At 35.8% G+C, this 13,806-nt stretch overlaps 1 protein-coding gene across 1 annotated transcript; it reads left to right on the top strand.

Annotated features, from left to right (window-relative positions):
• The first annotated feature begins 496 nt into the window (after positions 1 to 496).
• LOC111050282 (vesicular glutamate transporter 3-like) lies at positions 497 to 1,977 on the top strand. The gene is made up of 2 exons (XM_039420245.1): positions 497 to 686; positions 1,001 to 1,977. Exons 1-2 carry the CDS (start codon positions 533 to 535, stop codon positions 1,744 to 1,746), a joined length of 900 nt encoding a protein of 299 aa, XP_039276179.1. The 5' UTR covers positions 497 to 532; the 3' UTR covers positions 1,747 to 1,977.
• The last annotated feature ends 11,829 nt before the right edge of the window (positions 1,978 to 13,806 follow it).

A 13,806-nucleotide genomic window follows, 5' to 3' on the forward strand; every position in this document is an offset into this window, starting at 1 on the left:
TAGCATTGCATTTTATGATACAAAAATTAATTTGATCAGTACAGTAGATCTATTTTTAAATAATTCAAAATAATAATTATTGCCATATTTATGCCAAGCGATTAAATTATTTACTACCTACATAGAAGAGACCATAAAAAGAATAAGGTTTTTACATAAGGTTCTTAAACATATTATGTTTTATTTTGTACAGCTGAGAGAAGAATCCCGTACTTCTATTAAGATGAACATAAATTGATGATCATAGATGAACATCAATGAATGTTTACTTGTGTTCAAAATTGGTTGTCACAGTACAAATTTCTTGTTTTTGGTTATGGAAGTCAACAAAAATATTAACTATATCTTTATTTTTGTCTCAAGTGAACTCTTATTTTCATAGTTATTTTCTTAGATGAGAAGTGAAAAAGTTTAAAATATATTTGGAATTTTAAAATGTATATCTTAAAACCTCTAAAAAAGAGAACAATTCTTATGATAATGTTGGTTTTTTGGTTTTGCATTGAACTTTTTATTCAGGCATGCGATTCAAATGGCCTTGATCTTTCATGGTTTCATGGATGTTAACTTCACCTCAGAAACTGTGATGGAAGAAAAAGCTCTTGTGAGATTCTACTATGGATATTTGTTTCTACAAATCCCATTTGGGAGATTGGCTGAAATGTTTGGAGGAAAAACTTTAATTGGCTATGGAATTTAGGTGCGTCATTATCATCTCTTACCATACCTATGCGGTCAAGATTGGTGGTATGAGAGTCTGGTGGTCGTCAATACCTTTTTGGGAGTATTTTTAGCAACGTTTAATCCGGCTGTAATCAATTAGCTTCCAAGTGGATTCCAGTGCAAGAGCGAGGCAAACTGATATCTTCCTTTGCATCTTTATCATTAGGAAACGTTTTAATAGTGGTTACACTACAGATAAAATTCTTGACTATAGAAATGCTTTTCATCATTCCTGGAATTTTTGGAATTATATGGTGTTTATTTTGGTACATTCTAGTGTACGACAGTCCACTTACACATCCAAGTATCACAAGAAAAGAAAGAAACTACATTGTTCTAAAGAAGGAAAGCCAAGGAACAATATACAAGAGTATTGGTTGTCCATGGTTTGAAATAGGGTTCGACCCAATGTTTGGGTTATATTTACTAACATACATGTTTTGGATTGGAGCTATATTCCTTACAACCCGATGTTCAACATATTTGAGCGAAGCGTTCCAATTGAATCCTTTGAAAGATCCATTCTTAATGATAACACCTTTCTTTTTAAGTTTTACCGTTGCATTTCTGTCAGGATTCCTATTTGACTTTTTGTATGACCTTGGAGTGCCGCTAACAGTGCTACAAAAAATGTTTACTGCAATTGCAACATTTTTACCAGCAATGGCATTAGTTGGATTCATATCATGCCAGAGCAGCATGAGCTGTACACTTTTCTTCTACATGATTGGAATCATATTTCTACCGTTAGCAGTCGGAGGATATTACACAACTTTCTTGGACAAATCACCAAACTATGCAGCCACTCTTACTGCAATCTCTGCCACATTGGCAAATATTGGTTTAGTGGTAATTTCTGGAGTCATGAAAAACTTAGATATAGGTCTTAATAGACAGCAGCAATGGGAGAATAGGCACTCTCTCATTAGTGCTCTGCTATTTACTGCTGGGACAATCTTTGCTCTATTTGGAAACAATAAAGAAGCGGACTGGAATACTCCTTACGAATATGAAGCTGTTTAGTGTATTTAAAAAAAATATGAAACCAACAAAGTTACAGTGAATAAAGAATGCATGAAAATTTAGCTAAAAGTATGTGATATCAAATAATTTTTTATATTTTCATATTGCTTACAATACTCGAAACAAAATCTAGTGCATTTAGCTGTACAAAATTTGAATGGATCAAATAATGTAAATTGTCTATTAATAGCACAAATTGCATTGTTTCGAGCTCTTACTGTAGTTCTCGGCGTGATGAAATCGTCATTATTATTTGATGAATCGATTGAATTCCTCCGCATAGATTTCAATTCAGTTTCAAGTTTAAAATTTCTTCCCGCAGCATTTTGCGCATCGTTACTCAACAGATTGATTATCGCGTCTTTGGAACTAATTCCACTTGATGTCATATTGGAACTAAGCTTTGATTTAATAAGTTCACTAATTTCAAAATCTGCTTTCTCCTCATTGGTAATAGACTTGTCAAAATCGTTTTTTCTGTTCTTTTTCTCTTGTGAGAGTAATTTCTCTAGTGCAAGTTGTTCTGATGACACGTCGGTTAATATCCTTTTCAGGACCTCATTTACTTTAACTGAAGCATCATATTTATTTAAAAGTGATGTAATTTCGGGGACTATGTCAATCACCACGTCCTTTGAGAATTTGTGCAATACTGTGTCAAGTATAATGATATTAATGTATAATATCAATATATTTTTCCTGTAAACCTAATTTTTCCTAATAATGTGCTGTTTGAAATTCATAATTTCAAATTGATTTGTAAATTTTCTTATCCAATAGCAACTGAACAGACACTCCAATCTAACTAACCATAGTCCGTGTAAACCTTAGATTGCAGCATTGCTTTTTTAGAGTACAGTGCTGCCAGATTTTACAGAATCTAAATAGAGAGCCTGTGAGTTGATTGTGTTCGAGAAAGCGCAAAAAGAGAACGTATGCCTTTTTGAAAGAAACAGCATTATACCAACAACAGGGAGCTCCTATTGTTATATTGGAATAGCAATGACCATCAAGCCCCGTGCTGCAAACTAAGGTTTGCATAAATTCTTCATGGCATTGTTGATTGAATAAAACAAAACAATTTTGAAACATTCCCTGAAAATATCATTTTTGAGAAAGTTATTCATTTACCAAAAAAAACTCAACTAAACGCTATTTTTGGTCATTTTTAGTGAATTGAATAACTTTCTCAAAAATTGATATTTTCAGAAAATTTTTGTTTTATTAAATCAAAAATACCATGAAGAATTTATCCTTTGAATTTTATGGATTTATCTCGTACTAAATTTGAAATTTTCTGTCCCAAAAATTTAAACTTAGGCGCTCATGTCTCAAAAAGTAATGATTGGAAAAAATGTTTTCCTAAGAAAACTTTTTAATTCTGATAGCTTGATCCTTGATCGTGTCCTTAAGCGCGCCTTTCCACTAGGAAATACTGAAATGAAGTGCAACTAACGGGTGATTCCCATCGAACATAATCTCATGAACTTATCATTGTGCAAAATATCACTGTGAGGACAATATAGGTGGTGATGATGGTTGAAGCTAAAAATAAGGTGTTTTTCACAATACAAGGAGCATGTGTCAAGTGTACCTGGAAATCTATATGAGATAGGGATTTTGAATTTCACATCTAGATTGTAATCGGGACACATTGTTGATCAAATACTAAATAGATCAAAATTGATTTTTTTTTTCTTAAAATATCACTCATATTTGAAAATTCATAACTCAGTACTCATTGGAGATAGAGAGTTCCGAATGATCTCATTTCATTCAGAATTTTATAATCTTAAAAAAGGCAAGAGCAAATTTTTTTGTCCGATCACTGATTTTTCCGGAATAGCTAAAAACTGGAAAATGAACCTAAAATACGACGTTTTCTGGGCCACTCTGTATATAGCAGAAGGGAATTTTGCATGAAGAATTTGGTTCTAAACCTCTATATCCAAATAAAATATTAAAAAATCAGAACTACGATATAAATTGCAAGCACTTCCCCTTTTTTATGCCTATATTGATGGACTTTACTGTTCCCAATTTATATTCGTCAAATATTTGTTTAAATGTCAATAAATATTGTTAAAACATAATTTTTTAGAGTTTACTGAGACTCTGTGGTGTGATGGCGCGATCGCATCACAGCGGAGACACAATAGTAACGCTGGTTACACACTGGGAGGTCTCTGCCGCGGCGGCGAAACTGCCGTCGCCGCCTCGAAAAAAAGTCGAGCTTACACATTCAGCGGCAAAAATACAGCCACGTATGATCAGTAGCCAAAATAATTCTTGTAGTTCTTCATCGCAAATGTGTTGTGACTTATCTTTTTCATGAGTGTTCAGTTAATTGTATTCTGCACATTTTTTCAAAGTATATTATCAAATGTTCAACTCAAAATGGAAAGGCAACAACTTTTACCACTTTTGTTGTACCGTAGAAGGAAAAGAAGACAGCAGAGAAATCGCCTTGTTTGGATTCATTGAAATGAACGTTTTTATTAAATCGACAGCGATATACAACACATAATTACAGTTTTTTCTTTGTCATCCAGAGTTTCAAAATCCCCCTAATCTCGGTCCTTAGATATGTCGAGGGTTTTGACCACAAAACTGGCCTCTGTTCTAAAAATGATATTAACAACTCATTGTTTATTAACTTACTCATTTTCTCACACTCGTCAACCACAAACACTTAAAACAATAAATAAATGTTAGCCTATAAACAAATCACAAACTTTACAACAAGACACAAATTAAAAGGCTGATTTTCAAAGACATCTGACTTGGAGCAACTGGGATAGACGACTGATCAGCGGCGATGGTAGACAACCGCCAAATGTGACGCCCATTTGGTCAGGTAGGCCACTACGTAGTCAAGAGCGGCAAAAACACCGCCAGCTTCAGTGGCAGTGGACGGCTGCTGCACAGCTGCCGCCAACGGCAATATAGCCGCGCGGCATTTCTGCCGCCCAGTGTGTAAGCTTCCATTCAAGTCCATAGACTACTGCTTGAACGGCGGCGACGGCGAAATTACCGCCCCGGCAGAAACCGCCCAATGTGTAACCGGCGTTAGGCGATCGCTCAAGGAAAGTGGAACCCGGGATTAGCAATTAAAGACGGGATACTTGTGGGGGGGGGGGGCGCTTGTCGATCTCGCCCAGGGTGGCAAAGTCCCTAGGGCCGTGCCTGGTATAGGTTGTTAGTGTTCTAAATCTCACTGATTATTTTATTTATTTATTTATTCATAGACAATTGGTAGAATCTAGGTGTAAACTGCATTTTTATTTATTTATTATTTATTTAATCATTCAGAATTACACAACTTCAGAAGAGTACCACATGCTTTCGCCCAAAACTGTTCAAATTCTAATTGATAACAACAGTCCAAATGTAGTTAGGTCCTTTCAACCTTAATTTACTTGATACTTACTTGATACTTGTTGTCGTTGTCGAAGACTGGGGATTCAGAGAGACATGTTCATAAACAGGTTGGTGGTAGCCATTTTGGCTAGTCGTTGAGTAGAACTGATTCAAAAAAGGGCTCGTCCTCAAGCTCAGCAAATGAGTAGAGTGGCCTGTCGTTCAGCTTCAGCTTCACTGTGCTAAGCAGTTTATCTTGGGTAGATTTCTCACTTCGCTGGCAGCCTGTTGAACATTCGAATGGCTGCTGCTGGGTAGCTGTTGTAGGTGCGCTCAATCGTGTGTGGGATGCCCAAGTCAGCAGCTCGGCGTGTATTGTGGCTGTGGTTTCGCCTCTTCTCGTCCAGTCTTCCTGGTTGTCCATCAGGTGGATAGTGAGCAGAACACGTACTGACTGTAGATGGTGAGGATCCCCATACCCTTGAAGAGAGGTTTACAGTGGTCCCTACTTCCCGAGAATGTGATTGTTCGGAATGCTCTTTTCTATAGGAGCAGTACATCCTTTGCTGCTGGTACATGTCCCCACAGGATCAGTCCATACATGATGTGGCTGTGAAAGAGTGATGGTATGCCATCACCAAACTATCCCTGCCTACCACATGTCTGAGCTTTTTTAGCAGTATATTACCCTGGAAAGCTTTCGACACACTTCTGACACATGGTGACTCCATCTCAGCCTTCCATCCAGCCAGAAGCCAAGCAACTTGACCGGTTCTGCTCCTGCCGTCGCAGTGAGCAAATGAGGTATTTGTTTTGTCCTCATTCAGCTTTAGTTTGTTTGCTGAGAACCACCTTTTTTGCGCTGCATAACAGTTCTGCAGATCTTGAAATAGCCTCATCACTTGTTGGACCTCTCGCTGCTATTGTAGTGTCATCTGCAAAAATCACTGCTTCCTCGTTGCTGTGAAATCATTCATGAGGAGAAATAAACAGCAAGGTCCCAACACTGAACCCTGTGGTACACATGCTCTACTCTCCTGATTCTTGAAGTCGCTCCCTTTATTGAAGTAGCTTGCATTTCTATTGCAAGTAGTTTACAATTGTTTTCAGCATGGTCCCTTTCATGCCATACATTTCAAGCTTTTTGATGAGTAAGTCATGCGGCACACAATCAAAAGCCTTACTCAGGTCGCACATTTGTGAGGGCCAGGGCTTCCCCACCCTCAAAGGCACTTGGTATCTTCTGGTCAGGGTGAGCAATGCACTTGTAGTTGAGCGCCCATTCTGAAGCCATGTTGGGATTTTGCCAGGATTTCGTTCCCCTCAGAAATTCTTGATTTGCACTTCATTTCTGTCTCAATGACCTTGGACAAAATTGGGACTATTGATATTGGTCGAAAATTAGATGGGATGCTGGTGTCACCTTTCTTGTGAATCGGTATTGTTCTTGAAATCTTCAGTAGATCCGGGAACTTACCCACACTGAGACAATCATTTATTGCCCTTGCCATTGGTCTTGCTATTAAGTGTGCTGTGGATTTCAAGACAAATGTGACAGGCATAAATGTCCTGTGTTTTGGAGTCTTCAATCCTCTGATAATGTTCTGTATCCTCCTTGGGTTAACCTCCTTCTACACATACATACTTACACCACCTCTGGTGTTGATGCCAACAGCTGGATTGTGGTCGCCTGTTTCGTCCAGGTCCTTCAACACATTTCCAGCAGCCTCAACAAAAATTGTTGAAATCTCGTCGGGCTGAGTGGAGAGTCTACCTGGGGCTTCTTTGGACGATGTTCATTGATCACATCCCAGGCCGCTTTGCACTTGTTGTCTGCATTCATGATGATGTTGGCTGTGTGCTCTCTCATTGCCTGTCTGACATTTCTTCGGTACTCATTGTTTACTCTCAAGTAGAGCCTGTAGCTGTTTTGTTCTCTTTTCTGTGTTTCAGCTGTCTTATATTGATGGTTTAGCAGCATCACTAGGTTCTTCTGCCTACAGAGATTCTCTGTGAACCATGTCTCTCGTTTGAAGTGTAGAACAGTGGACCTCTATTGAGTCTTGTGGATTTTCCTCACTTCGGGTATACAGAGTTGAAGGCGCTTATGTACCCAGTTATCAATATATCAAATGTCAGTTCTGGATGTGTGGTGCTGAATATTTGATTCCAGTTTATGTTGCTCAATTTCTGACAGAGCTCTGGAATTGGCTCTTCTCTGATACTCTGTGTAGGAGCTGTAATTTGATTTCCATGCAGCCTCTGATGCAATTTCACCTTTTCCAGCTCCTGTGGATCTGGAAGACAACTGCGCAGTGGTCTGAAATCATGGGGTCAACTACTTCAACTGTATAATCCCAGGAATACATATGTTAGAAATGTGTCCAGGCAAGCAGTTCTCTTGTTGGAAGGTGACTGGCTACAAACAATCCAGATGTCGCAAAAGGTTTGTGAAACTATCTCTCATCCTGGATGGTGTCTCGAGATGTATGTTAAAGTCACCTCCTATCATCACACTTCTTTTGTGGGTTTTTATCAAAAACGATAGGAACTCATCAAACAATGTCAGGAATTGATCAAAATCCCCATCTGGGGATCGGTATACTGTGACTGCAAAGACAATATCGGGGGACCGAGCGTAAAGACCGGGGGAATCTGGAGTGTAAAAGCATAGCAAATTTGTAGCAAAAAATTGAATTCATAGTTTATATTTATTTATTCATTTTCTCACTTGTACAATTATTTTTACAGTTATGAGGAGGCACAACAGGCTCATGCCCAAAACTGTCCCTTTTCAAATTTATACTACAGTCCAAATCAAAATCTAGGTTAAGCTACTATCACTCATCCAAATAACAATTTATTCACACTTCAAAAAACAAACACACCATCAATTAGAAATAGATATACTATGAATTTGATTTAGAATGATATGCTATGTTTGCTACAATATTTTTAAAATATACTCTACACTGACAGCATCTAGTTACTATATTTTGGACTTTCTGAAGTGAACATGTTTTCTAAAAAAAAAGAGAAATAAACGAAAATAAGTTTTGCTGGATTTTTCTTCTCGTGAGATCAGCTGGATGATCCCACACTCTTGCAATCGTTCACTCTCTTCTATTACAGTATCGAAAGACTACGAAATTTCCAGCTGTTTTTCCAAGGACGTATTTATCCTTCTAATGTCCTTCAGCGAGTTATCCCAGGGTTGAGACCTTCCGCATCGTACGAACTTTCATATCATAAACCTACTTTGTCCCAAATTTCGTGAGAATCGTTAGAGCCGTTTTCGAGATCCGGTCACATACAGAATATATATAAACATAAAAACAGAAATTGCTCGTTTAATAGTATAGGATAAACAGTCCAGAGGTTAAGTAAAGTTCATGAATAATCAATAATTATTATTAAACAAAAATCCCAACTATATTGGAAATATTTCCATTTGTAAAGTTCATGATTTGATTTAGGTACACACAATTTTAAGCCAAAAAATGTAGACTAGAATTTTTCACTGTCGATATTGTAAGACGTCGAGCTGGATTCGCACAGTGAACATAATTCCTATAAGTGAATATAATTCCCATAAGTTGCTATGGTATTATTCATACACACTTTGCCGGGCTGAGTCTTTACCTCCTTAAACAAATCCATAGTGCATTCTGGTTCTTTTCAGAGCACTTTTTTTCTTTGTGTAAATTGTGAAATTCAATATTTTTAAAAGTTGTCAAACAGCTGTTCCACGGATAAAATATCTCGACTATGTGTTCTTTTTATAAACTGCTCTACCTACCTACCTACCTACCTACCTACCTCATGCACGAGAAGGAGGTTACAAAGTCCATTTCTCAAGGATGGATCCCCCATCAGTTTCCCAGGAAGGAGACTCATGCCAGTTGATAGAGCTGATAAATAACTATGCAGGGTATGAAGTTGAAAAAAATTGGTTGTCATTTTTTAGAAAATCGTGAAAAAACATGGTTTTTTAGTAATCATCCGCCATTTTTCTCAAGAATATTACAGAGCTCCTGCAATTTTCCCAGAAATGAGACTCATGTCACTTGAAAAGGCGTATAAATAGCTATTCAGGGTATAAATTTGAAGAAAATCGTTGGAGCCGTTTTTGAGAAAACCGTGAAAAACATTGTTTTTTTAGTCATTATCTGCCATTTTGTCCGCCATCTTGAATTCAATTCTATTGAATTTCTTGTTGTCGGATCCTCATGGTATAAGGACCTTAAGTTTAAAATTTCAAGTCAATCAGGTAATTATGAATGGAGCTATCGTGTTCACGGACATACACACACACACACACACACACACACACACACACACACACACACACACACACACACACACACATACACACAGACCAATACCCAAAGGGTAATACCCAAGGGGACCTTGAAACGTATAGAAATTTAGAAATTGCAGGGTACCTTATTTTTTTCGGAAAGCAATACTTTCCTTACCTATGGTAATAGGGCAAGGAAAGTAAAAAACTAAGCGGATTATTAATTTATTTTGAAATACATATGAGAGCACAAGGATAACATCCCATTACTGTTCTCGTGACCCATGAAACAAATACACAATTGAGAATTAAAAAATTAAATTAAAATTTGAAAATTTACTTTGTGAAAATAATTAAGGACTGAAAATTTTGTAAAGTGAACAACTACAAGACGAACAAATACAATAAACAATTCGAACCATGTGTAACCTTATCTAAATTTTGGAGAGGAATAGCACAAGGTTACCTTTTTTTTCTCCCTAGCATTTTCGATGATGTAATATTATTGTATGAGTCAATAAAATAATGCAATGTGTTATAATGGCTTGAAAGACAGTGAAATTTGGAACGTGTGCCTATTACCATGGTATACCTTCTTACACTATCTTTTCTCCATGTTGTAATTCTCTAATCAAGTATGAAAAAACTTGTTACTTCAATGAACTGATATTTTTAATATCCAAAAATGTTCTTAGATTTTGTAGGCTATATAGGAGGTTATTACTAATAGGTACTATTTACGAGTAATTTAAATGTTGGAATTTACGTTTTATCAATATTTGTATCTCATTTTAGAATTAATATATATTTAAAAAATGTGTGATTATTATTTTAAATACAATATTTCATTAATAGTTAATATTTTCCCTATTGTTATGGAATAGATTACCAAAACCAAGATACCTATTTTAAGGTCCACGTTATAATGGCAGTGTTTGATTAGCAATGATATTGCTATACTTGTCTATCATTGAACAAAGCGGATAGCGCTATCTCTTTCTCTCTTTTCACTGCTCCAGATTGTCTTTCAACAATGTAGAATCAATAATTAATTAACAAAATTATTGAAAAATATAATTTCTTGTTTAATAATTGATCATTTTAAACTAGAATGAACAGTTAATATTGCACCAATAAACCTGTATCAGCTACCATCTATAAAAGGCATTGACAAGACAGAGGTTAGGCAACGTTTTTCTCTTATCTTATTGCCATTACCATTATAACGTGGATCTCAATATAGAGTATCAACAACTACTGTTCATCCCATTTCTTCATGAGTTTGCAATAAGTAATATTCGGAAATATTCACTCAATAAGTAAACAAAATAATTAAAATAATAGGGAGAGAAAAAATAAGGTACCCTTGTGCTATTTCTCCTTCAAATGTAGATAAGGTTACACATAGTTCAAAATAGGTTAAATATATTTCTCAATACTCGAATGCCCTAGGCCTTTAGGCACAGAGAGGTACACTTTGTTCCTTTCTGGGCTTCTGGCTTGAGCCTAGTGGGAATAATGAGAATTTTATATTTGAATGAAATATATGGACTGATAAAATGTAAATGGGATTCAAAAAGCAGTGGGCTATCATGCTTGATGGAATTTGCGTTTGTAAAGCTTATTATAATTGGGTGGTGGATTGAAAATTTGAATGTGTGGATTCCAGAAATAACCACTTCAGAGCTGGAAAATCATATAAATCAATTGTACAGCGCTTTGTCAATGAATCACAAAATTGTACGTATATTTTATTTGTAATTTATCAATTTAGTGCAGGATTTACGAAAATTGGTTTGCTTAGACACCCTACGTTAAGAAGCGCTTAGTAGTGCAAGTTTTATTTTGGGGCAGTGGCAACACTGCTTCTTTTCGTACCGAAATGGCTGTGTAACTGCCATTGTGCCAGTCAAGTCAACAACAACATGTCAACAACTGTCATGTCATGATGAACGTTACGCACGTGTTTCTAATCTAATAATTTTGTAGCTTTGTCAACCGGGTTTTTTTCAACAAGGAATTATTAGTGTCGTTTGTTGATTTATTAACTTGAAGTTGTGATATTTTGGTGGAAATATGTGTTGTATGATTGTATGATCATACACGAATATGGCGTGATACCTATAGGCCTAGATTCATTCCATTACTTCTATGAATTTAAACAATACAGTGATCAATTAATTAGGTAAGTTCTTATTATTTATAGACTTCATATTCTTGATTATTTAATAATTGTTAGCTTTATAAATTAAAGTTCGATTTTCTAAACTAGGCCTAGCATATTAACATTTTCATTTCGGTTCAATCATACGCTGTATCCAGTCTCATATATTATTTTATTACAGTATTTCATTATTATTTCCTTTTATTTTCTCTCTACTTCTTTTATTTCCTCAAGTTAAGCAACTGAATAATTTACCAGGGTATTATTCCCAAACCATTAGCTCCTTTTTACTGGGAATATTCCCGACCCACATCAATAACTATACAGAGTGTTCTGAAAAAAGTGCCTAAAAGTAAGGTGTGATTCCTCACATCTAAAGAAAATAAAAAATTTTAATTATCATAACTTAGGTCCAAAAATGCTTAGTTACCAAGTTATACAGGATGGAAGATTTCGTCTGAATTTCTGTGCCCCTGCTGAAACTAAGCCCGACGGGTATTTGTTGGCTGTTAATTGATAAGATTTAGTGTACTTTATGTCAGTTACAATTAACTGAGATATTGAGTAAAACTGTTTTCAGACCTTTAGCTACAGTAATGTTTAAGATATGTGACGAAATACGCGAAATTTGGTCCCGAAAAACAAGTTCATTCAAGCTTTGAAGCAGATTTACTGTGTTAAGTAATGTACAATAAACACAAAATATTTATTTTTAGAACTTGTAGAAAATTTAATTTCTCAAAAAAAGATATAGAATTTAAGTATAATAGACAAACGCAACCTTAAAAAAATAATCCTTAGCTTATTAACTTACATACAACGTCTATCTTTCATGCGTTTTATATGTAATAAGGATTATTTTTTAAGGTTGCACTCGTCTATTATAGACTTATTCTACATCTTTCTTTTTGAAATTAAATTTTCTTCAAGTTCTGTAAATAAATATTTTGTGTTTATTGTGAATCTGCTTCAAACCTTGAATCAACTTGTTTTTTGGGACCAAGTTTTGCGTATTTCTTTACAAATCTTGAAAATACTCTAGCCACAGGTCTGGAAACAGGTTTATTCAATTTTGCAGTTCATTTTACTAAAAGTATGCAAAATTGTACATCTTAATTAACAGGAAACAAATACCTGTAAGGCTTCGTTTTGGCAGAGGAACTGAAATTCAGACGAAATCTTTCACCTGTTCAACTTGGTAACCAAGCATTTTCGGACCTATGTCAAATAGAACTTTTTTCTTCTTTAGATGAGAGGAATCACGCCCTGACTTATGGGCAGCTTTTTTCAGAACATTCAGTATACATTATACAAATTTTATTTTATCTCAATAATTATTGAAGCTAAATATTATGGCTTACTCCTAAAATTGTTTTTATTCTAATTCTCAGCTAATTTTGCATAACTAGCTAATTAATTTTGCTAATTTTGGATAATTAATCATCCAAATATATATCCTTATGAAGCCTCTCATATTCATAAAATTGAAAATTTAAAGACAAATGTGCAGTCCTCCGTCATTATTATTTCGGTAATAATAATAATAATATCGAGTGACCTGGCTGGCTCAGGTCTGGTGTCAGAGTTTTCAGGTCGCAACTGATCAATTTCAGGGCCTCTGACATGACCTAACGACTGCTTTTTAGGCAGCCGGGACCGACGGCTTAACGTGTCCATCCGAAACACGGGAGTGGCCCGAGAAAATAATATCTTGCCCGGGCCGGGATTTGAACCCGGGCCTCTGAATCATAAAGCCAGCATCTGATCCACTCGACTACGGCCACTCACATTTCGGTAACAAAGCATTTTAGGGCCCATATCTACTACATTTTTTCTTTATTTCCACATCAGGAAACCTCTGACAAGATTTGTCGGTCTCTTTTAGAAACACTGTATAGGCCTAAATTTTAAAATTCAATAATATACGATGGCATGGTATAAAGTAGGCTATTCAATACTCAACTAGGCTATTCAAGTAGGCCCATCACTAAGGTGGTTTTTTTTTGTACCTGCCTTCCTGTTTTGTAATTAGTTATTAATTTAGGCAGGGAGATTCTGGATTCTGCAATTTAGTCCAGTGTAATGTTTAAAGTGACTGGCTTGGTTTCCAAAAGTAGGCCTATTTACTTACCTAATTATTATTACAATTTTTACGTAAATATTACCTTATTACTTATTAATTTAGGCAGGGAAATTCTGGATTCTGTAATTTAGCCCAGTGTAATGTTTACAGTGT

Source organism: Nilaparvata lugens, chromosome 2 (genome assembly GCF_014356525.2).
Source record: "Nilaparvata lugens isolate BPH chromosome 2, ASM1435652v1, whole genome shotgun sequence".
NCBI lineage: Eukaryota > Metazoa > Arthropoda > Insecta > Hemiptera > Delphacidae > Nilaparvata > Nilaparvata lugens.